This window comes from Taeniopygia guttata, chromosome 8, assembly GCF_048771995.1.
Source record: "Taeniopygia guttata chromosome 8, bTaeGut7.mat, whole genome shotgun sequence".
Taxonomy (NCBI): domain Eukaryota; kingdom Metazoa; phylum Chordata; class Aves; order Passeriformes; family Estrildidae; genus Taeniopygia; species Taeniopygia guttata.
Genome location: NC_133033.1, coordinates 18,794,892 through 18,819,857, shown reverse-complemented (window position 1 = coordinate 18,819,857; position 24,966 = coordinate 18,794,892). Strand labels below are relative to the sequence as shown.

Sequence of the window (24,966 nt, the reverse complement as noted above, 5' to 3'; positions counted from 1 at the left end):
TAATCCCACCCATCAGTCCACCCCAGCTGGCTTGGGCTAGCATTAACTTTAACTGTCCGTGTCTGTAAATCCCCGAGTTTGTTTGTGCATCTCCAGCTGAGAGTTTTGTTGGTGTTATTGGCACCTGAACTAAAAAAGTTTCAGTTATGTGTGTGTACAGTGCTGTGTCACACTTCATTATGTAGGAACAGCTGACACGTTTCTGCTTTACTGTTGTACCTCTGCTGGGGAATATTCTTGCCACAGGGGCAAGCTTTGTTCAGGAGCAGCTGCCTGAGCCCAATGCACTGCATAACCCCATCCCTGGAATTGGAGGCTTAATGCTTATGGAGAGGGCAGGCTTTCCAAAACACTGTGTAGACGTCAAATGAGTGTCTGTTTCAAAGCTAAGCAGCATAACCCTGCAGTTTGCCAGATGGGATTCAGCTGTATCCAGTCTGCAGAGCTCTGTATTCAAGTATAGAAAAGCAGCTGGTGGTCTCATAAACTTCAGGAGCAGTGTGCTCTGAAAGACTTCCAGTTATGGGAGTGATGTATTACTAAATCATGACATGGGCTGCTAGTGCTACATTTACTTAATGAGGGGAAAAAAAGAGCAAATAGCTTTTTCTCTGAAAAATGATGGCTACACACTGAATTTCAAAACATTTGCTGATCAAAGTTTAATGTTTGACTTGGTTTGTTTTTGTGAAAGAGTTTTCCTTGTTTTCTTGCTGTAATATTTGAAGTTGTGTTGAATAGTAATGTTTTACACGTTCTGAATCAGTTGCCACAATTCTATTGTATTTTTGACTAAACAATGAAAGCATACAATACTGTTTGCAGTGCTGGCTTAAAAGATTTATAGTATTTTTATCTTATTTAAATGTACATCTTTTCAGGACTTAGCTGTTCGATTGACTGATGATACTGATCCTTTTTTTCTTTATAACCTTGTTATATCAGAGGAAGATTTTCAAAGGTAAGTGAAATTAGAGTACTTTCTCTATGAAACATTTCTAAATGGCAAAAAAAAAAAAGGAATATTTGTAGCTTCTAGTGGTCTGTGTTAGAGTTCAGGTTTTGGCAGTTTTCACTTGTGGGGTTTTGTCAGTGTTTTGTTAATACTGTTCTCTGACCAGTCACCAACCTGGTGAAGCAGCCATGTTCAGGAGTGCAACCAGCTCAGGTTACAGAGGAATACTGCTGGTATCTTCTGTTTATCCTAACTGCTTCTTACAGACTACTGTGTGTGTATGTGTGTGTGTGTACTAGTTCAGGAAATAATTACAAGAAGAAAGTCTTGTTTGCATGGGCATGGTTTTACAGACCTGAACCTGTATCTTAGGGTTTCTTGCATAATTGTACTGTTGGGTCTCATTTACTTGCTCAGAATTTGAGCAAATCATCATATTTGGATTCCAGGCATGAACAGATGAACAGTTCAGTTTTCTGCTTTCCTTGGGTATTTATTTTATTTTTGCTATGTTTTGTTTGGTTTTTTGTGGGCTTTTTGTGTGGGTTTTTTGTTTGTTTGAGGATTCAGCATGGGGTGGTGGCTTTGGTGTTGTTTTTAAAAGGGAGGTGTGATCAGTATGTGGATCAAAAGGCAAAAGCAAAGTAGTGTTTGCAGGAGAGATGTGCAGGAGTGTTTCGTTGCACGGAGGCAGAGTTTTGTGCGTGCACTGCAGGATGTTTCATGTTTCTGTCTGAATTTGCTATGACTGGAGAAGGGGGCAGAGATGGGCGAGTGGGGGATCAAGGTAATGGTTGAGGCTCCCCTCCTTGTCCTGTGCTTGTTCCCTGTGCTTGTCCCATCACTCCTCCGCACTGAGCTGTGAGGGTGATGCCTACTCAAAGAAACACATTTGTTCCACAGCAACTTCTGGTTTTTAATTAGTGCAGTCCATTTGCAAGAACTCTTGTGTTCAGAAGTATCCTCTGGGGATTATTATCCAAGATGTGCTCTAGGCTGCCCCTGCTCAAGCAGGGAGATTGGACCAGCTGATCCACTGTGGTCCCTTCCAGCCTGACCTCTTCTGTGATTTTGTGATATGAGGACACACTTCTGGTTGAAAATAATCAGAAGTGGTTCTTTCTACTAGTGTAAACAAAATATTTTACAGGAAATAAATTACAGTTCTCTGTATTGTTAATTTTTTTTTCTGTCTGTTCATATAGTTTGAAATCCCAGCAAGGTCTCTTGGTAGACTTCTCTGCTTTCCCGCAAAAATTCATAGATTTGCTTCAGCAATGCATTCAGGAGCAGAACAAAGATATCCCAAGGTAGGTCGCAAGTGTGTGCCACGTTACTCTGTGTGTACCTGCTGAGTTCTTAAAATGCTTGTCAGTCACTCAGACTGAAAAGAGTCAGTAGGAAAGGACAATCTGACCTGCTCCGACCTGAATATGTTGGTGGATGTGGCAAAGCCTGAGTCTTTAGAGGAGAATTCTTTCTTGAGCAAAAACTGGACAGCCTTTTACTGTACATATAAAAATATATTTTATTGTGAAATAGATTAGGAACTACAGGTAGTTTCAAAAAAAAAAATGCTAAACATTTGATTATCTTGGTTTTTCCCTAGGTTTTTGCTGCAGTTAGTTTCCTCAGCACCAGCTCTAGATCACACACCTGTCTCTTTAAATGTAGTGGAGACCAACCCTTTCAAACACCTTACCCATCTCTCTCTAAAATTCCTGCCAGGAACTGATACAGAAATAAAGAAGTTTTTGGCCAACTGTTTGAAATGCCTTAAGGTAAAATGAAAGTTTGTTGTAACTGCAACTAAGCCTCAATGCTGTATGTACTTAAGCATTTTTTTCATTCTGGGAAATTCAGAAGTATGTACCAAGTTGTATGCTCTGGTTTGTTTTTCCTTTTAGTCCAAATACATAATTGCATGCAGCTACTTGGGTGCATGTTGTAAAGTCTGAATTGTTACCATCACCCAGGCAGTGAAAATGCATTGTGTATATTCAGGCAGGAAGGGAGGTGTTTTACACACGGTGTGCAGCTGCCGAGTGCTCTGGCTGCTGCACTCCCCTGCTCAGAGCCTGTGCTGATGGCCAGAGCAGCTGCAGGACTGACTGGAACCTTCAGTCTCTGTTCTGCACATGGCTGTAGGCAAGCACAGGCTGCTGGTAATTGTAAGGCTTGGTGGGCTTCAAAGGACTAACAGCTGTAAAAAGCCAGTTAAAATGGGAATGCTGATGCAGTTTGTTAGCATGGTAGGTTTCATTTTGTGAGAAATTAAAGGTCTCATAGCTTGACTGTTGTGCTGTCATGTTTCTAGGCACCTAATAAGCAACTTTAATAACATAGATTTACAGTATTTCAGTTGATCTCTTGTTTAGGTAACTCCTTTGTAAACATATCTTGCAAATAAAATACCATTTCCTTGTAGAAATTTGGTAAGAATTTCACTTGGGGTTTTTACATTGTGGGCTAATAGCTTTTCTTTTGACTTTACTAATTATATCTTATTCAGTATGACACTTATTAAATAAGGTGATCTTTTCACCAATACAGTGAGTATAAGGGTGCTTAGGCAGGTGTGCTGATTAAATGGGAGCTAAATGCTACTTGTATTTTGGGAGCTAAGGATTTGACTTGATGTTAATTTGTACATAGGAGGATAAAAAGATGTTGGAAGAAAAGCTTAAGAAAACTGAAGAGGATCTTACCAGGCAACTGAGCTACACTCAACAGGTAACATAAATTTTTAACTTTTGTGTGTTGTACTTTTTTGATTTATGGAAAATGTCCCTTTTTGTAGGCTGGTTGGTTAGCCACTACCTAGCCAAGATAACTGACTTGAGACTGAGTGAAGAGAATAGTCTACTGTAGCCTTTCTGAGAGTGAGTAAAGCCTGCAGCTGAAGAATTAAATTGAGCTCTTGCAGTACTCAAGCAGAATTTTACTTTATTTTGTGCAGAGGTCTGTGCACACACAAATTGAATACTAAATATATGGTCATGTGATGATAAATGATAAATATACTTCATATATTCCATGAATCATTGGAAATTGTTTTATTTGGAAAAATAGTGAAACTATGGTAAATAAATTGGAAGTCTTGGACTTTAATTACTCCATTTTGGATTTTGCAGTCAGCATAGTAATTCTGTATTTCAAGAGAATGATTAGGGTCAGATTCTGCAATTATCAAGGTGACTTTTTTCACCATAATGAAATAGAACAATTCTGATCAAACTTTTAAGAATTATTTTTTGAATGGAATATTTGTTTGCCTCATGTCTGCAGCTTCAGTTTGAGTTACTGGAATGTGTTTGCTGAATTGGAATGTAGAATTACAAATCAATAAAAGGAAAAGATGCTGCTGAAGAACTTTATTTTTTTTTTTCCCTAACAGAGTGCCCTGTGTTACAAGGGTAGAGAGCAGCAGACTGTTTTTTCACGCTTAAATAGTGGCTGGAAAAAAATGCAATTGGAAATTCAGATTCTTTTATCCACAGCATTAGAACAGTGCTCTTCAGCTTCTCAGTGCCTTACTTTTCCTGCTTACAAAATTAACATATTTCAGCATCTGGTGCTGAAATTTAGACTTTTTTTAATAATTCCATGTCCTTTTAATAAGTAACAGTAAAGAGTCACTCGGTATTGACTGAAATGTTTACATTTTTAAACTTTATGTGCTTTGTCAAATTTAAACAGAGCTTGTCAGAGAAGAGCCGGGAACTTGACAAACTGAAAAATGAATGGACAGCCTACACTACAGCTCTGAGTAACAAACACTCGCAGGAGCTGACCAGTGAGAAGGAAAGAGCTCTCCAGGTACAACGGTTGGAAAGAATGAACAGGATTCTTGTATTGGAATAGTCAGAGTCATCAAATAACTGCTTCATTTCTGTGCTTCTCACAGGCACAAACTCAGTACCAACAACAGCATGAGCAACAGAAAAAGGAATTGGAAAATTTGCATCAGAAAAGTATTCAGCAGTTGCAGAACAGGCTCTCAGAACTCGAGGTCATCAATAAAGACCTAACAGAGAGAAGATACAAAGGAGACTCCACAGTCAGAGAACTGAAAGCAAAGCTTTCTGGATTAGAAGATGTACGGCTTCCCAATGCCCAAAATTAAGCTTACTGCTGCTAGAGCATTAACTGTGCCTGCCTGGGCACGTTATAGGAAATTCAGCATACTAAGTTCATTTATTTCCTCTTTATTTCATATTATGCTTACTGCTTAAATATGTCTGTTTAAATTACTGTTATGAGTTTTCTTGAAGAAGAGTTTTCTTGAAGAATAAAATTCAATTCCTTCCCAACATTTAGGAATGTCAGAGAGCAAAGCAGGAGGTGCTGTCCCTGCGCCGGGAGAACACAACTCTGGATGCTGAATGTCATGAAAAAGAGAAGCTCATTAATCAGCTGCAGACACGAGTTGCTGTCTTGGAACAAGAGATCAAAGACAAAGATCAGCTCGTCACCAGAACAAAAGAAGTCCTAGATGCGACACAGGAGCAAAAGGTTTTTTCATTATTTTTTTTAAAACTTTCCTAACTGTGGTTTCCATAGAGGAGCTGCTGGCCAGTTTTTATGAATACAGCCGTAGTTAAGATTCTAAATGATGGCATCAAAAGTATACTGGGTTCAGATTTAATCCTGTGGTACTGGAGTAATAGTTTATGGTATTGTTGGTAGGAAAAAGAAGATTGATCCTATAAAATTTGACTGAAAAGCAGCAGTTGGTTCCCTGTAAGGATAGTACTCTTAAGAATTATGAACATTCTACTTGAAATCATAAACAATGTATATCACATCCTTATTGTATTTTGTAACATTCTTTTCAAGGTGATACTGGAAGAGAGTACAGAGGAAAAACAGAGGCATATTGAGAAACTAGAGACAACAATTAAGTCGCTGTCAGCTGAGCTCCTTAAGGTTTGTTTGAACATGGCATTTCATGACACTTCCCTTGTGCATCTCCCTTATTCTTAGGTATTTATTTTTGTAATATATGGCTTGGGTTTTTTTAATAGGCTAATGAAATTATCAAGAAATTACAAGGAGATTTGAAAACTCTAATGAGTAAATTAAAATTGAAAAATACAGTGACAATTCAGCAAGAAAAACTGTTGGCAGAAAAAGAAGAGAAACTTCAAAAAGAGCAGAGGGAATCACAGGAGATGGGACAATCCCTTCGAATGAAGGAGCAGGAGGTATTGATGGGTTAACCTTGTGTGCTGGAAATGCAGTTGTATGGACTTTGCTGGGTTTTGTGGGCTTTAACTTAGTTATAGAAATAAGATACTAAATCTCTCCATGCAATAGATATACTCTTTTGCTTATTTAATGTATTTATTTAAATGTGTCATCAACTTTCAGAATTTTTAATGTTAACTTGATTTGTAAAAGCCATCCATTTATATATGGAAAGTAATCAAAATTGTTTTAAGAGAACAAAGCAATGTAATGATGAATCAGCACCTTTTAGAAGGCACATTCATGTGTTAAGTTGGTGAAGGGAATAAGAACAAGAACAGAGTGAACCTTTTTCTTCCATTCCATTAAACAGGACATTCTCCTGTTTAGAGTCCTTGCACTAATCATAGAAAAATAAAGGTCAGAAAGGATTCTGGCTGTCACCTTGTCAAAATCCTAGCTGAAAGTAGGGCTTCCTTTAAAAGAATTACTATGTTGCTTTTGTGACAAACTGAGTTCAAACTTCTTTAATTTTAGAATAACTTCATAAATGCTTTTTTTTGTTGTTTGTAGTTAGTAGTATAACACTCCTGATAGTGTTACAATTATTATGGGAATTACAGGTTGGCAAGCTACGAGAGCAGCTAGAAAGTACAATACAAAAACTTGAAGAAAGTAAGCAGTTGCTGAAAACCAATGAAAATGGTAGGTTTATACAGCTTGATTTCTCTCTCTGTAAAGATGACCCAGTGATCTCACTACTGCTGAAATTGATAAGAAGCGATTTTTGGGGTTTTTGTGAAGAGCTGCCATTATTGTCGTGTGTGGAAAACAAGCCTGGGGCTGTGGGGTGCTCAGAGGCCTGGAGAGGGGAGGAAGCTTTATCAAATGGCTCTGCATGGTACTAGGGAGAAGGAAGGGCTACTGGCCATTTCCCAGATTGTACGAGAGAGCAAATGGACTTGAGCTTTTTCTTCCTCTTTGCAGTTATCACGTGGCTGAACAGACAGCTGAGTGAAGTTCAGATGGCAAAGAAGCTGGACAGTCCTGCCAGTGCCCCTGCTGGTGGGAGGGCTGCTGTTTCACCTCTCAGCATGGTAAGGTAGAGCAGGCTGGTCAGGTGCGCATCAGTTGCTAAAATGCAGGGCCTTCAAAGAGGAAAAAAACAAGTGCTTTCATCTTCTTCTGGCCTTACAGCTTTGGGTGGTGTGGTTTGGCTTTTTTTGTTTTTCAACAGTATAAAACCCTGTTTGATGCTTCTTGATGCCCTGAGCCTTCTATGTGAGAATCTTCTAAGCTCTTGTTTACGTAAAATACACAAAGCAGTAACAGAATTAATTTTTGAAAAGATGAAATGCAGAGTGAAGACAAAAAAAGGCGGCTTTTTTGTGTTGAGTGGTTAACTTACTAATTGCCTCTGTAAAGATTAAAACCCAAAGTGTACTATTTCAATACTCTTAACGATAAAGTAATTTTTAGAAACAGGAAAAGTCAGGGGCTGAGGAACGTTCCTCCAGTCATTGTTGAATGCTGTAACTTACTGCTTCTCACCCTGTGTTGTGCAGATCTCTGCTGTCACAGCAACAGAGGGAATTGATGAGCTGCTGGTTCAATGTTCATACAAAGAGGTCTCTGGATTTGTAGCTGGATACATTAAGTGCTTTAATCAATAACAGGGTGTGTAGCTTGTTACTAGCTGAGAGTGCTCACCTCATCTAACTTTTTCAAAGTGGTTTTCCTTAAGTGTGCAAATCTTGAAAAAAATGCTTTCTTCCCATCAGGAAGACTCACATAAGTGTTGGCCTTGTAATGGCAGTTATTTGTTAATTTTGGAATTTTTAATCTCTACAGTTACTTGTAAAATTATGTTTCTCATTTATGGATGAGTTTCTATTTCTTTTACAGCCTGACCGACCATCCTTTCATAGCTCAGGAATCAGTCATCCCATTTCTCCTCTCTATGCCTTCCAGAACTTTATGGAACCAATACACGGCAAAAATGGAAATTCCCAATGTCCAGTATCAAAGGCAGGCACTTTGACTCTTTTGTTTCCTTAAGAATGTATAAAATTGTATACAATTTTATTTATTTATTGTATAAATTTTTATTTAAGTTGTATAAAATATCAAAACAACATTTTGACTATTTCTCAAAGTGCATAAATATTTCCTGTATTTACTCTTGGGCTCTCTGCCTTGAGCATTATGACTGTTATTCATAGCTAATGCTTGTCTTTAGGCTGTTTCTCACAGGCTTTGCTGCACAGCAGGGCCAGTGAGGTGTAGAAACAGGAATCTCTGGGAATTTGGCTCTGTGAATGCCCTCGGGGGAGGGGACTCTCAGATCTGGAGTAAGTCTTAACCTGCAGCTCTTTGTCTCTCTGCAGGTTCAGTTGAACTCACAGCTTTTGAAACCCAGTCGATGTTTGGATGCTCACACAGTGCCTGCAGCAGGTCTCGCAGCAAACAAGGAGAAGTGAGTGTCAGCTACTGCAATTTAGTGTTTTTGTTATTTCATTTTATAAAGCCCTTTGTCATCTTGGTGTGTTTGGAACTGACTAAAGGTTCTAGTATTAGCTTGGTTCTGTGATCTGCCTTTCTGCATTTTGATGCTAATCAGTTTTGTGTTGGTTTGTTGAAACCAAAGGAAGAGCTGTGCTTGCAGGAGTGCGCCCCAAGGAACAACAGTTCAGCGTTGCTCCTGCTGACAGATCTAAGCCATCAGTACTGGGTCACTGAAAAAATGTGTTCTAGGCTGTTCTTAACCTGCTCAGTGATGGTTTAACTTTACATGGCATGAAGCACAGTAGTTACACTTCTAGTGAAGGTTTTTTGAGCGAGTCTGTAGCTGTCCTCATTATAATGCACCGACGACCAACTAAATTTGCTTTAAATTTTAATTTGCCGTTCTGTTTCTAGTGGTGATCAACTGGGGTTGGAACCAAAGTATTTCAAGAAAAAAGATGACAGCATTCCTTTACGAGGGCTTAGTCAAAACACACTTAACTCGGGTAAGTAGGAAACTGCGGGTGTTGTTTAAAATGTACTTGAAGGGCAGAGCCCTGGCTCAGTGCAGTGTCCTGTGCTGTTCCGCAGAGTACCTGAAACCATACTTGCCAGCCAAAGCACAGCCATCGCCAAAAGCTGCTGGAACACCAGCCTCGGCCTATTTTCCTGGATCATAGACAGGCTTCTTACAGTAAGAGTCTCTTTTGAGTGTCCTGCAGTAGTGTATTAGTAAAGTATCAGTGTGAACTGACAAAATTTTATGAGCCAGTTTTCTTTGAGGAAGGGATCTTGACTGACTTGGATGATGTTTCAAGGTGCTTGAGCCTAAGGAGAAGAAGATGAAGCCACAAGGAGCCTTAGTGGGAACAACACTGACATCACCAGGGCTGTGCAGAATTTTCTTACTATATTGTTGACATGTAAATCTTCCTAAAAACTCACCAAAGTGCTCTTTCTTATAACTAGTGAAGTGTACATTCCCTGAGAGCAATTACCTGAATTTCTATTTCTTCACTCTTTTCAGAGAACAGATGAGGTGAAAGCACATGAGAACTGTGCTGTGCTGTCCATTTTAGTAATGGTCAAGCTCATATGGGAGCATGATTTAGTTTTAAAAACTTGCTTAATTTTGGAACCAGCTTATTTGACTTGCATATAGACTTAGAAATAATCTCATACTAAAAATACTAAATTATTTCACTGAAGGTAGAAAATTAAAATTCTCAGTCTTGGTTCCCCTAACTTTTCTGTTAATCTCTCAGTATTACATTCCATAGGCCACCATGCATGAAACATTAAAAGGTGAAGTAGCTGACTAGTTAACTGTTGATAGGTATCAACATCTTAAAGTTACTTTATTTTATAAATCATCCTTTACAACTTGTAAGACTATACAGAAATTTTATACCCTTACATCTGTTTAGCTTGTTCTACTGTCTGGGTTCAACATAATAACCACTTGGGACTTGGTGTCCCCAGCAGAATGAGCATGCATGGACTTATGCCAGGCAAAGTACCCTTACAATGACTATTCCTTACTTTAGGTGAAGATACTTATTTCCTTTTACCTTAGTTACTCAAGTGCACCCAGAGGATTGTACATTTCAGTGGTTTGTTTTGCTGTGTGAGATGTGTACATTTGTTTAAAAATTAGCACCATGTTAATGTATAGTGTCTGGTTTTGTCATGTATATGTTTTTGTAGAAATATTAAATGGTTTTTATCAAAAGCTCTGATTAGTTACTGCTTTAGTAGTACCAACCAACATCTCCACTGTACTGGAATTCCCAGCTGAGGTAAGCACCAGAACAGCTCTGTTTTATTTACCTTTTTCTGCAGTTTTCCATGTTGCTCGTTGTTCCCCCAGCCCAGCCCCGCAGAGCTCCTCTCTCCTGCTGTCCTTAGGTGCCCGTGCCTGAGGCTGTATTCATCTCGAAGTGCAGAGGAGCTGCTGGCACAGGAGTGCGGCAGAATCTCCCAGGCCACTTAAATCCAATGGGAGCCCTGGCCAGGCTGGCTGTGTGCAACTGACTTGTCCCTTGGAGCCTGGGCCTGTGCTCATCCTGCTCACTGGGTCCCCAGGAACCAAGGAGCAGCTGCAGGCAGTTCTGTCCTGTGCTGCTGGAAGCAGGGAGCCTCCCACTGTGCTCAGGGCTGCTTTAGCTAATACATAATGCTCCATGCTGGATCTCTACTCCAGATGACTTTTTCCACCTGCTGAAGTATAACACATATGCAACTACTGAACTTCACTTAAGGTTTGAAGAGACATTCACAATTATTTAAAAATTCATTAAAATATTCAACTTTATTAACAGTATATTTACATTTTTTTTCCTGCTCTTGGTCAACCATGGTGAATGTTCAAAGGTAAAAAAGCATTAAGCAATAACCACAAGATGAAAACATTTTAAACCTATACAATACTTTATACACAAATTTATACAAAGGAACACTTAAATAATACAACTGGACACAAAAATATACACTTTTAGAGAAATTCACATCAGTAATTGTATAAAGCTCTCTTCTGTACTAAGGGTCCTGAAAATTTAGGACTAAAACTTTAGCTCTGTAATGCAAAAGGGTTCTTGTGACAGTCCTCAAAGGCCACTATATAGCACACGACAGATTCAAGGCTATCAGCTTATAGAGTTCAGTCTGTGTATTCAAGTTTTGAGGTCCTTTATGATTACGCAAACATCAGAAATAGAGTGGTTTAATAAACGGTACAGAGGAAAGCAGAGGTTTAGAGCCAGTATTAAAATTTGTAGGCCCAAAACACCCACTTCGTATTTCAACACATGTTTGATACGACTGTTTCTTTAAAAATAGAGTAAATGCACTTACATAAAAATAACTTTTACTGTTCAGCAAGCGTGCTTGTGTGATTTTTATATTAGTACAAACTTAAAAAAAAAACCTGCCATGTGACTTTTAAAAGAAATGATACCAATTCACCTCCCTACTTAAGTACATTTACATTAAGGCTTTGAATCAGCTGACCCAAGATTTTACAACATTAAAACAAATGGGTCCACATGGATGCCAGTCTGTCTCATTGAGACGTAGCATGACTAGAATTAAAGCTCACCACCGTAAGGAAACAGAAGGACACATGCTCATGCCTTGACTCTATTGTTTGTCTCTGAACTAAGAATGTAAAGTTTAGCAGTAACAGTATTTCATGGCAAGAGACAAGTAAGTAACAGTTGTTTATAAAAGCAAGTAAGTTTTTAGTTCAATGGCAACGTCTTTGGAGAAAGTTCCTGTTTCAATTCCTACAGATTTCATGCAGAATGATGCTTCTTAAGATTACCTTAAGAAATTACATTTTGACGGAGTTGGAATGTGTATCCCAGACTGCTGATGAAAGAAGAGTCCAAACCATCTTCCTGGATTTTTGTCATACATTTGTATCTTGCAGTAATGGTTCTTTAGCTTCACCAGGAGCTTGTGGGCTGTGGGGATGGCCGTGGCTGCCACAGTGTTTCTTCCAGTTGCTGGATCTTACATTTAGGTTTGTGTGTTCAGGAATAAACAAGGCAACAAGTAGTGCCAACAGCACAGAGCACGCTCCAAATAAGAATGGGGGTCCAGGAATTATGGAGTTCTGAAAGCAACAAGAAAGTGTTAGTGAGTGTAACACACCTTAACAGCCTACAGTTGCTCATTACCCACTTCCAAGAGCTGCTGCCTGACACACACTCGAATACAGTGTGAAAGAACATTACATCCTAAGATTTAGGACAAGGGAGTACACGATTCTTATTAATCCTTGCCAACTTCCTTTTCTAGTGCAAGTTCTTCCTGCTGAGTTTCCCCAGAAACTTAATAATAATAAAAAAAAAAAGCTTGGTAAAAGGACAACAAAACAAAAACATTCACCATTGCTATCTGTCCACCCTTCCCTCAAGGTATTCTCCTCACAAAGGTCACAGTTGTCTACGACTGTCAGCTGTAGCTATTTGAAAATTAAGCTAAACTAGTGCATACAATTAAACAGATCAGTTAAACAACCCTCCCCTAGAGGGACTTAGAAACCTCTTTCTAAACCCTCCATTTACTGTCTGAGCAACAGAATGTACCACAGCATCAAACTGGAGAACAGATGAGCACAGGAGCCCTTCCTAACTTCTTTTGGAAGCAGTAAGTAAGTACAAAAGAAACGTACCTGTTGTAAATGGTATTGTGCAACCACACTACCTCCTGACGATGATTCAGGCATGGGCAGTTCATTCAGTTCAACGTGAAATATATAGAATATGAAACCATAAAGCGCTGGTCCCAAACCATTACACAGTCCTCGAATGCCTGTAATCATCCCTTGAACAACACCTGGGAAAAGTAAAATACGTGTTCTTTATCGATAGTTATACATACATAATTAACTATTTCTAATGCCTTAATTGACTTGAAACTAATGCAGGCAGGAAAGTCCTAAAAGTTGTTGCACTGTGGGTTGCAGTAAACGGGGCACAAAGAGCCTGTCATTATCATATAGTCAAGTGGTTTTTCCATCAGCCTCTAGCAGAGGGCAGTGCCATGCTGCCATGCTAAGCTAGTTCAGAGGCCAGGATATGCACACAGTCTCACACAGGAGAGAGCACTGTGTGCAACAGAAAGGAACAGTGCGTGGAGTTTGCTGAATGTTCTGCAACTGTAAGGCCTCATTGAGTTTTCCCTCTGCAGCAGGAGTACATGGTACACACAGTGCAACTTCCTGGCAACCTGGATTTAATGTGGTGCCCTAAGCTTGGGTATCTGGGCTGCCCTGCCAAGACTTGGCCTGGATGATGAGCACTAAGCCCAGACCCCAGTATGTCTGCACGGTATTCCTCAACTAGAATTCCAAGAAGCAGGAGCAAACCTACCCTGCTGGTCGGCATCAGCAGTTCGTGAGACCAGGGCGCTGACAGCTGGGAAAGTGATGCTGGACATGGCAGCCACAGCACCGGCTGCCCACATCATCCTGCAAAACACAGCCTGCAGTGACTGCCCTGGGAGCGCAGGATTGGCTGTCCTGCACTCGCACCCTTCAAGAAGGGATTCAATGCACACCAACCCCGCATCAGTCAAAGCAAAGTGAAACGTGCATACCATGGCTCTGACCCAAAGCCGTACCAGGCCAGCTGCAGGATCTGGAACCCCAGGCCCAGCAGGATGGTGTTCTTATTTCCAATGGACCGCATCAGTAAACTCAACACTATTGTCTAACAGAGAGGGCAAAAGTAAAATGTCAGAAAAATAACATCCTAAACGTTACACACAAGTAAGCTGATGAGTTAATTAAAAAAACAACACCTGAAATCATTTCTGCATGTATTCTCAAATACATGCAGAAATATTATTTAGTTTTCCCTTAATGAACCAAACATTTGTTGTCAAGTGTTTTCATCTAAGTTAGAGTCTTAACCAATTTCTAGAGATCTAGAAAACAACAGACACAGAAAAGCTGAGTTACATTTATGGAACCACAGTGTTATCCATTTTCCACAGTGCTTCCTTCTTTTCAGCTTGCCAAATCAATGACACACAGAGCAATAACTCACCTGTGCAATAATGGAAAGAATCCCAAGAACTGCTATAAATGCTGCAACACTTTCAGATGAAAATCCCATTATCTATATTAAAAAAAAAAAGGCAATTTGATTATTAGCTATCATAAACCATGTGTCATGATGTTACCAACCCCAGTGAGGGAACACACAATGCAGAAGACCAGTATTATTCAGTTCCTCATCTGTTTTTCATCACATCAAACAAATAAATGAAAATAAAGGGGCATAAATAAAAACCAAATTGTTCCCTAAAAAATAACACCAGTTTAATATATAGAACCTCACAGTTCAAGAATAATGCAAATAATTACAAAATACAAGAAAATGTTTTATAACTCATTCATCACTTTCCTCTCTTTTTGCCTGTCTAAAAGAGAAAAACAGAACAAGGGAACTTACATCACTTGCTGGAAGCTTCTAAATTACATTAGTTATCTGTATTTTCCATATTAGTTCAGTAACACTGAAAACTTTCTTAAATCTTGTAAATTTACTTTTGTTCAAAGTCATACCAAAATGTTACATTACCTGTCTGAGGTATAGGAAGAAGCTGGAATATTGGCCTGCCTCCGGGAGGTAGGAAAGAAAGACTGTTATGCAGATTAGCAGCACAATGGAGTCCTGGCCGACTTTCTTCAGGGACTATGGCAAGAAAAAAGAATTACAAAACATTCCACCTTCATTTCCAAAAAGCATCCCTAGCTGGGCTCTGAGAAGCCTGACAATTAATGAAGTTGTTATGCAGCACCACCAAAGAATTCTCTCTAAGTTTAGCAAGACTGTCAGCAAAAGGATCACCAGTGAAGCAAGGCCAAGCTTGAAGAAATTGAAGGCTTTGTTTTGCAAGCCTGAACTTTTGTAAATTCAGTCTCTTCCCTGTGTCCAAATCTCAGTATCTACAAATAGCAAAATATTTAAGTAGCTTACTGCAAAGGGGTCAGCCTGTTCCCATGAAATGGGTGCTCCCCAGGACGCTGGCCTCATCTTCTCTGGCAGCGATTCCGGTACAGCGACAAGGATAAAACAAATGTCCAGCAAGGCTATTGCTGTAGCCAGCACCACCACCAGGCTGTCGCCGTACACTCGGCCAAGGTAGGCACCGATAGCAGGGCTGGTGACTAAACTTGCTGCAAAAGTTGCTGAAACCTGAAATAAATAACAGCTGGTAAATTTTTCAGTGAGACAAGTCAGCAGTGTTACTACCCACATTTTCTCCTTTTCAGAAACTTCACCATTATAATTACACAGTGATTAAAAGTAACCTTTTTCCTATGCCTATGTGGTAGCAGCTGGGTATTTTAGACAATGACAATTTTTAAAGAAAGATTTTCTGATAAATGGACAGCAATGTGAGGCTCACAGCACTCTTGCATGTACTGACATAATTATGTTTAATTAACTGTAGATTCTGCTGATACCTCTGGGAAGCAATGAGCTGTACTTAATCTTCATATTAGTGAAATAGGCAATGTCTGTTAAAAAAAGCACATGTATAAAGGGTATATTAAATTTAAAATACTGGTTAATCCAACTCAATAGTTGTCAGTTAATCAGCTGGCCTTGTGAAAGATACTAACTTAGAACTGAAAGAACTTTCTCAACATATCTCAGTCCCTGATGTGTACAGGCACAAAGAAACTATTTAGGTCTATATTCATTGCTTTCAGCTCTTCCTGCTGAATGGTAATGGCTTTTGTAACTTAAACACAAATAATTCTGTTAATCCCTAATAACATGAGGCTGTCAAGGCTCCTGGGACCTGGCAGGAGATAACAGAGAACCAGAGGCGAGTTGCAAAAACTTCAGAGACAAGTAACTCAGCTATGTTTGTTCTGAACTGCAGCTCAGAAGAGTGACTGGAGACACAGCCAGGGCCAGTCACAATCACATAATGGCAGTTCCAGAACAAAAGGTGAGACTCTGAAACGATGACAGAGTAGTACCAGTGTGGGCAACAATGCAGGAACAATGCAAAGCTCCTCAAACTACATAATTCAGACTGATATCAGCCGTTAAGAAAGGCACAACAGTTTTTAACATGGTTGTGTTCTGTTTCATTTAGAAGCAGAATATTCAAGAGATACAAGACTGGATGACAGGAACAATTAAACAGAAAAAACTGACTCCAAATTGAAATCAACTTGCCACAGAAGAAACAAAACCACGGCTTTGAAAAGCATTAGAAACTTAATGGCTCAGTAATGAACATCACAGGAAAAGAGTCCAAACAATACATACCAAACCATAGGCCATGCTCCTCTCATGTTCTTGGGTTATGTCTGCTACATATGCAAAAACTACAGAAAATGTCACTGCAAAAACTCCAGACACAGAGATTACAGCGAAGTACCACCTAAGAACATGATAAAAAATATTAGAACAGCTAAATAGAAACAAAAAGTCTATTCAATCCAAGTGCAGTTGAACAGTAAATCACCTTGTGCAACTTATCTTGATAATTTATTGAGATAATCTTGGATAAAGCCAATCCGACTGTGTCTTGATAGAACTGTGTAACACATACGTGCACCAAGTACAAGCAGCGGTAGGTGTTTTGTAACACCTACAAAAAGTTGCTGTGATTAAGTACTACTGAGAAAAGAGGTGCTCAGCTAATAAACTTAACTGGTCTATGACCCAAAGCAAATTAGGAACCTCAGTATTTTGAGAACTTGGTCATTGAAAGGCCTCCACATTAGCCATATCTGTATGCTATAGACACTAACACTTGGCATTTGAAACCTTAATGTACACTTAGCAAACAAGCTCCTTCTGAAGAGGGATGAGCAGCCTGTGTGACCAGGGAGGAAACAGGAAAGGCTGTCGGAGCTGCCTGAGCAGCTGGCACTGGCCTGTGTCAGTGCAGGCTGTGCCCCTGCTCCAGCCCCAGGAGCAGCATGGGTCAGGAGCAAGCCCAGGGCTCTGACTCCTGCCCTACCTGGGCAATATTCCAGCCAGCTAACAGGTCAGTAAGATGCACACAGCATGATAGCTGATCCGTTTTAGAATTTGAGAAACCAAAGTGTAAAACTGCTGCAAAATGGTACCGTACAAATGGTTACCTCATGCACCCACATTAGGTAAGGTTTTGCTGGCTGGTAGCTGAGTGAGAACTGTGGCCACAATCCAGACCTACACAGTTCTCTGGACAGTGTTCTCCAGCTTTGGCAGATGTGCTGGACACAGGGCTTACAGCACACAGACCAAAATCAGCAGCCACTGAAATTCTGACCAAGGCCTTTGGCCTCATGGCAGCTGCATCAAGTTGACTGCACTCCCAGCTTTGCACAGAAATAATACAAAAGCCTTAACCTTCCATGAAGCACAAAGAGCATTTTATCAACTATGCTACACACAAAAGCATTAGGTAGCAAACAGCAGCCAATCTGGCATGAAACAACTTACTAACCATGGGCTGATCTTCATTAGTGGTATTGGTGCACAGGTGAAAAATACTGTTAGCAGCAAGAAGGACTTTCGTCCCCACACATCAGACAGGGCACCTATGAGTGGGGCACTGAGGAATGACAATAAGCCCTAATGAAACAAAACGTGCAGTTAGAACGAAGGGCTCGGACTCGTGGTAGCACCACAGCACGGTCTGAGAGCAGCCCGGGCTCTGCTTTCATTCATACAGTGCAATGCACCAAAGGCAATGTGGCCAAGCATCACTGATCTTCCATCCCACGTCTGACTACATCAAACTTGAGATCTGTTATCTCAGAGCTACACAAAATTCAAAATGCAGATGATGCAGTCATATAAGCAGTTTCATGAACTGTGTTTTATAGTCTACTGCAGCAACAAACTCCAAGTGAAAAATTATCCACTTTCAGCACCATATGTATAATTTGGGATTAAGGAACTACCTTTTTATTTGATGAACCCAAACAGTACATACAGACCTTACTAAAAGTAAAAAGATGTACACTTCCACTTTCAGCAGTAATTTATTCTCATTTTATTAATAATGTGATAGCCATATTGAAAAGCCTCTTGACTGTTTCTCTCAGTTGGCAGTTATTTCTATATTCCTCCCACCATTCATTTTAAATTGTACTTGTTGATTAACTTCCGTCAGCTTACCTTTACTCCTTGAATTAGACCATTCATTAGAAATGTATGTTTTGGGAAGGTTTCATGCAAAACCTGGAGAGGAAATATGAATACAGTCATTTACACAATCTGAACTACAAGTATCACTCATGATACATTCAACTTTATGATGCACAGCAGTTTTTTTTTTTATTATTTTCATAGAATACAGAGGAAAAAATAGAAGAAAAAAGGGCAAGCCACAAATAATGTGACTAATCTTTAATTTGCATGGAAGACATGTTGAGATTTCAGTGCCTGAAATATAAATAAACCACAGAGAACCTAGAAAATTATCCCTGACCAGATCCTCCAAATGCTACTGTGTCATCTGCTGGGGACTGGGGAGAGACAGAGAGATGTCATCACGCTGAAGGGGCTCTCAAGTGTGGTGAGCAGAATGCAGGAATGCAGCTGTCTCAGTCTGATTTGTGTTTGGATGAGAGGGATTCCGTGCAGTTCATACCCAAAACACTGTTGATGGGTAACATCAACTTTCAGAGCAGCACCAAGATTGCTTCTAAAGTAGGAGTTGGAGATTTTTAAGCATTCACTCCTTTTAGTTTGTCATAATATATCACTCACAAATTAAATCCAAATTAAAAGCAACCAGCTACATTAGGAAGAACCTTGGTACAAACACACTGGTATGACTGTTTCACTGATCATGGGGATGCTCTGACTGGTGTAGCAGACTGGTGTAACTGGTTACCATGTTTCAAGTATATTTTTGTCCTTAGATTTGTAATATTCCAATGTCTTGAAAGAAAAGATAACTTCCTTACCACCTTGCTGGTTCCAATAATAAACTATTTACATGTAAGCTTGGGTGTTAGCAAACCTGCATGTAAACTGTTGTGCTACAGCATTACACTGCTATAATGAAATAAATGAAATTTCCGATACCATCTAAAAATATAGAACTATTCATTTGCACAAGAGAGCAGCTCAGTGGTATGTAATTTTAATTTAATTTCATTTTCATTTTTATTTAATGTAATTTAGAAGACGCTCAGTGCCTTTGCAGTAATTGTCCCACCTCCCATACAGCAAGAAAAAGGATCCTGAGGATCACCTACCCCTAAAGTGGGAGCTGTCAGGAGTCCCCAAGCAAAAAACTCCAAGAAGATCACAATAACAGCATGGTAGACACTGGGTGAACCTATTCCTTGAGGCTGAAAGAGGAGAAAAGACAAGTGATTAAAACATCTGATCATCTGTCAGAGTCATGAGAAATGCATCTGAACACTATAAAAAGAACAATTAATAACGAAACAGGACTCAAAACTTGGGAATAGCTACCCAACTAATTGGAATTAAACGTATGGAATTAAACTCCTTTTTTAACCCTTTGATGTTAATGTCTTGAAGTGTCCTACTCTTACTCTGCAGAATCCTGCAGATCCTTCAAAAAATAAACCACTTACACTACCTATTTGGGAAACAAGGATGCAACAGGGAAAAGACTCTTCTTCAGACAACTAATTTATTTTCCTTGAGAAAAGTGATTAAGTGTACACAAAGCCACATGGAACCAAGCTTCCATGCAGTGCTCACCCTCAGCTATCCCCAAGTCTCACTACCTGGCCTATCAAACAGCTCTTCTGTTACTAAAAGGCACCACTGCTCCACACAAAACATAGCTCTAAACCAGGAAAGAAACTAAAATAATGGACACCAGAAGCAAATCTCAGGAACAGCACTGATCAGTTCCCAAATACTGAGTGCAGGCCTATCAGTTACAGTGTGCTTCAAATGCAGGAAGAGATGCAGATAAAAGATTTGACAAAAGGAACTTGATATTCTCAGTGATTTGGTAAAATCAAAAGTAGTTTTTGAAGAGAACAGAAAGAGAATAGGAGGGAAAACCTGCTCATCTTGTAGACTCTGTAAATGCTGTCAAACAACATGCCACAGTTCAACATTTGCAAATTAAGGACAGGGTTCACTAATTATTCTCATATGAAAGCAGTATGAATAACTCCTCAGAAATTTCCTATGTGTTCTTTCAACTTAGAAGCACTGCATTAACATCTACTTTGCTGGTTTTGTGCAAAGGTGAGTAACTAACAGAGTGGCCCTGATGTGACCAGACACATCACTCATTTACACTGAGCACACACACAGGCTAAGGACCTCAGCTGCTTCCCAGGAAGGCTCGCTGGGATTTTATCAATGTGTGTAAGTAGCTGATGGAGGAGTAAACACAAGAGCCAGTCTCTTCTCAGAGCTGTCAGTGACAGGACTGCAGGCACATACTGAAATACAAGAAATCACACTCGAGTCTCAAGAAAGCAACCCTTCCTGAGAAAGGCTGCTCAGTGAAGTGTGGAGTTGCCAACCTCCAAACCCCACTAGACACAGCCCTAAGCAAACTGTCCCAGCTGACCCTGTGTGGGCTAAGAGACTGGGGTAGTTGGATTAGTGATGTTGGAGGTGCCTTCCAGCCTCAAATACTACACAATTTTAAGTTGCAGTTAGGTAACACTAGAGTCTTTCCTTTATTAGGAGATTTATGCAAGCCATACCTAGCTTTTCTTTCCAGATTCCAGTATTTCCAACATAGGAAAAAAAGTTTTACTGAACAAAAGTAGGAAATTAATACAGAAAGCCTCACTGCCTACTCATTCCTATTGCTAAAGTAAGCAACCATAACAGTCTGTAAAAGGTGAAATACAAAAGTACCTCAGCACTGTGCTATTTTTCTTTTCCAAGCCCCCTTCAGTAAATACAGACATACCATACCAGTATTTCTGCTATTTTTTCTGCCTATTCTCCCAAAGATGTAAATTAACAGTCTTTGTAGGTACAGAGAGTGGCTATAATTATCCTGTCTTCCCACAATCCCTTTCCCTTTCCACCCACAATCCTTATTTTAGCTTTGGGTTAAAAATTTATCCAGCTCTGCACAAACTGCAGGTACCAATGTAGGCTGTTTGACTCAGTCTCATGAAATCAGGCTCACTGTGATAGTCCCCAGATTCCTGCTACACTGCTGGCTCGTGACCCCCGAGGCCTGACAGACAGTGAGGGAGGTGTCACAAACCATCCCACCCCTCCCAGCACGGTGGCCAAGGGCACCTCCATTCCCAGCAAACACGAGTGACTCCAAGGCTATCTGTGCCTGTGCTGCCTTTGTCCAGCTCCGGGCAGCTCCAAGACCGCCCGCACAAAGCCAAACAGCAGAACGAAAGCAGTGGCTGTTCTGCACAGGGGAACTGCTGCTGGCTTCAGAGCCGCAGGTGGGTCACTGCTGCCCTCTGCCATGTTGTTGTAAGCAACACCAACAGAGCTTTCCAACACGCTGACAAAAACAAGCAGAAGTGACATTTAGATCCCTACGGTGCAGTTTCCCTGCTTTCTTGTTGCTAGTGCTCACTTATCACAGGTACTGCTATTTGTTCTTATCTGTGAAAAAAAGAAGTAATTTAGTCACATTTAGATCATCACCTCTACAGTCACTTTTAAAGGTGGTGGCTACTATCAAGTAGCAAGGGTGCTTCTGAGGTGAGGTGAGGGAGCAAGGGGAGGATAAGCAGTTACACCGCAGTGTATTAAGGCACATTACCAGCACTCAGCCCACAGGGTTTCAGTCCCAGCCTGATGCACTGTTGGAGCCCACAGCTGCAGTGCAGGTGCTGGCTGTCCAGCCCTGCCCCACCCTACAATAAGTGCCCCCTGTGCCTTCCTAACGGGCTAACACAGTGTAATGCAAGGGCCTAAGTGCAACTGAAGCAGCAGGCTACAGACCTGGAAAGAAAAGACACAGAGCCCTTGTGTGAACAATCTGGAACTGAGATATTCCAGTCAGAGTACAGCAACCCTCCTCTGCTACCAGCAGCCAGAGCAGAGTGTATTTGTGCCTGGCGAATCCCGCTGCACAACCAGAGCTCCAAGAATGCCTTTTATCAAACACTTTGTACTGTCAGTCATGCCAGTGATAAAAAGTGTACATGCCAGACTAGCCTAAGAACACACATGTGACAACAGAATAACCATCAAAGCAACAAAGGTATCATGTATAAGACCACAGCTGCTGCTCCTGTACTGGAAAGGAAAAAGGTACCAAATGAAGTCCTGATCTCTAGTTCATTTTATGACTGCTTCAAAAATGCATCATTGTACATAAGATGAATACATAAAGGAAGGAAAAATTTAAATTGTTGGGGGGAAAAAAAGTATTGAAACAGAAGTTGTGGCTGCCCCATCTCTGCAAGTGTCCTGTGGCAGGCTAGATGGGATTTTGAGCAACCTGGTCTTTGGAAGGTGTCCTTGCCCATGGCAGGGGGTTGGAAATAGATGATGTTTAAGGTCTCTTCCAACCCAAACCATTTGTGATTCTATGAAACCACATCACTGCTGTTACTACCTCTCCTTTGGTGAAATCGGACAACACACACTTGAGTACAACACACCATTACACATTCTGTGATACAGCTACTAAAGCTACAAATAGAAAAACACAAAAATACCACCAAGCACCAACCCAAGATCCTGCACCACCCACTGCTTTGCCAAGGAGACCCAGCAGAAACTGCAGTGGGTAGAGAGGCTTTGCAGAAACAATGGATGGGTTTTCCTTTTTGTTTGTTTGGGGTTGTTTTTTTGGTTTTCAATCAGAAACTCCTTCTGCCTGTGCCACTGCCTCATTAACCCTCTGTACATTCATTCTGACTCACACAATTTTTTGGATGTCAAACAGTTTCAAAATACACCAATCAGGCTGGAAAGTTTGCACAAAGATGCTTAATTAATTACTGGCTTGCCAGTGGGAAACACTGAAGACACGGGGGCCATTTTCAGATATCTGTTTCCCACAATGTCACACAGCACGCTGGGTAATGAATGAAGCAGCTGAGGACACTGAAGCACCGAAGGCTAACTTAACATTCCAGCAAATATTAAAAAAAATTCAATTCATGAAGTTTCTGCTGTTGTTATAAAGAACACTCTTATATCAAACTTCATAACTTAAAAATATGTATTTAAAACAAATACTTTCCCAAACATTTATTTGAATGCAGAAAGTATCACAAGTGGAAGTTTTTGTTGCCTAACAACAATCCATGTACCTTCATCTAATGTTTATGGTTCATTTTTACATGTTTTCCAATAATTAAATTAATACAGAACTCACGGGAGCTGGCACTCAGCTTTTGAAACTGGTGGCAGGCACTGAATGATGTACTAAAATTATCACGGAATGCAGTTAATTGTAACATACTTTCTCCTCTCTTGGAGAAAGAAAGTTAAACTTGAGAGGTTAGGGATGCTTGGGAACACACTGTATCTTAATCAATGATACTCCAGAGAGAAATTATGAAGCACTATGTCCCCTGAGGAACAACATTTATTCTGCTCGTACTACTCAATCTAAAATACTTGCATTTAACATTTGTACAAGGTAGTCTCCTACATTTCTATCTTTACAAACAGCAGGAACACATCCTGGAAAACACCAACAACCAATACCAGAATTCATTTTGCTTCCTAACACTTCAGTAATCCAGCCAGTTGGACACTTCGATGAACAAGTACAGTGACTCTCACACCTGCCTCTTCTCCATTTTTGTTCCAAAAAGACAAACTGAATCAGCAATTTAGTCTGTCAAGATGTCTCTTTATTTGAAATAAAGGCACTCTATTTAGAACAGGGCACACTGAAGCTATAAAGTGGAAAAATCCAGGGGCAATGATACATTGGAAGTAATGGCACTCATCAATATAAAAAATAACCAACCAAAAACCACACCCAAAACAACTCCAAGCTCCAGCAGCCAAAACGCTTGACAACTTACTTTCTTTTTCGAATTTATGTATTTACGAGGAAGCAAAACAGTGGGAAGAACCGCAAAACCTTTCTCCCAGGCCCCTTTGCGGAACTGCTCAGGCGCTGGCGTCTGTGCCCCGCTCGGGCCCGTTCCGGCTGACCAGGGGCACGGCGGGGCCAGCGGGCCCTGCCCCTCCGGCAGCCCCGCACCCGCCCCGCGCTGCCCCCGCAGCCGCCGCTCACGGCAGCGCCGCTCGGCGAGGCGGGGCCCGGAGCCGCTCCGCTCCCCGTAACGCCCCGCCGTGCCCCGGGCCGGGCGCTCGAGGCCGCACTGGCGACCCGAACCGCGGCGCCCAGAGGAGCGACCTGCGCTACTGGGCAGCGGGGCAGCCTGACACGCTGACAGGCGCTCTCGGGCAGCCCCCCGCCGACACCGGCCTGGGCTCCGAGCGCGGCTCTCGGGGCTGCGGCGGCCGGGAGAGCACCGCGACCGACACAGGCGTGGCCGCCCCAGGCCCGCGGGCCACCGACCCCCGCCGGACCGGCCCTACCCGTCCGGGGCCGGCCCCCGGACCGCCACGGAGCCCGGGGCCCCGCCGGCGCCGGCCGTCCCCAGGCCACCCCGCGCCCCGGCCTCACCGTCCCGCCGTCCTTAATGATGATCTTCTTGGCCAGCATGATGCTGCGGTTCACGGCGCGCTTCTTCTTCTTGCCCGCCTGGGTCATTTTACCATCGCACCCCGGGGGCGGCACCAGCGGCCCCTCCCGGCTCCCTTCGGGCCTCGGCTCCCTCCGTCCCTCCGCCGCGGCCGCCGCCACCCCTCACGCGCCCGCCGCCATCTTGCGCAGCCCCACCGCGCGCGCAGCCGGCGCTGCGCATCACGCGA

The 24,966-nt window shown here is 41.4% G+C and overlaps 2 protein-coding genes across 6 annotated transcripts in view; one reads left to right on the top strand and one right to left on the bottom strand.

Moving 5' to 3' along the window:
- The window catches only part of SASS6 (SAS-6 centriolar assembly protein), a 12,828-nt gene extending 1,864 nt beyond the window's left edge, over nt 1-10,964 (top strand). The window contains exons 3-18 of one of the 5 annotated variants that reach the window (XM_030278662.4): nt 882-961; nt 2,161-2,265; nt 2,565-2,736; nt 3,611-3,688; nt 4,655-4,774; nt 4,863-5,054; nt 5,276-5,470; nt 5,795-5,884; nt 5,983-6,162; nt 6,769-6,850; nt 7,133-7,242; nt 8,051-8,173; nt 8,533-8,621; nt 9,065-9,156; nt 9,242-9,344; nt 10,559-10,964. In XM_030278662.4, coding sequence (XP_030134522.4) covers nt 882-961; nt 2,161-2,265; nt 2,565-2,736; nt 3,611-3,688; nt 4,655-4,774; nt 4,863-5,054; nt 5,276-5,470; nt 5,795-5,884; nt 5,983-6,162; nt 6,769-6,850; nt 7,133-7,242; nt 8,051-8,173; nt 8,533-8,621; nt 9,065-9,156; nt 9,242-9,330 — 1,797 coding nt within the window. In that variant the 3' untranslated portion in view covers nt 9,331-9,344; nt 10,559-10,964. Of the gene's footprint in view, nt 1-881; nt 962-2,160; nt 2,266-2,564; nt 2,737-3,610; nt 3,689-4,654; nt 4,775-4,862; nt 5,055-5,275; nt 5,471-5,794; nt 5,885-5,982; nt 6,163-6,768; nt 6,851-7,132; nt 7,243-8,050; nt 8,174-8,532; nt 8,622-9,064; nt 9,157-9,241; nt 10,383-10,492 lie in introns of those variants that run through there. The other 4 variants (XM_030278661.4, XM_012575196.5, XM_041717950.2 and 1 more) reach the window with 4 other exon arrangements.
- On the bottom strand, nt 10,932-24,966 carry MFSD14A (major facilitator superfamily domain containing 14A). Its single transcript, XM_002188782.7, has 12 exons — nt 24,719-24,966; nt 19,389-19,484; nt 18,301-18,363; nt 17,624-17,751; nt 16,453-16,567; nt 15,142-15,360; nt 14,743-14,856; nt 14,206-14,277; nt 13,754-13,866; nt 13,528-13,625; nt 12,828-12,991; nt 10,932-12,266 (listed from the first exon to the last, which is right to left on the bottom strand). Exons 1-12 carry the CDS (start codon nt 24,803-24,805, stop codon nt 12,060-12,062), a joined length of 1,476 nt encoding a protein of 491 aa, XP_002188818.1. The 5' UTR covers nt 24,806-24,966; the 3' UTR covers nt 10,932-12,059.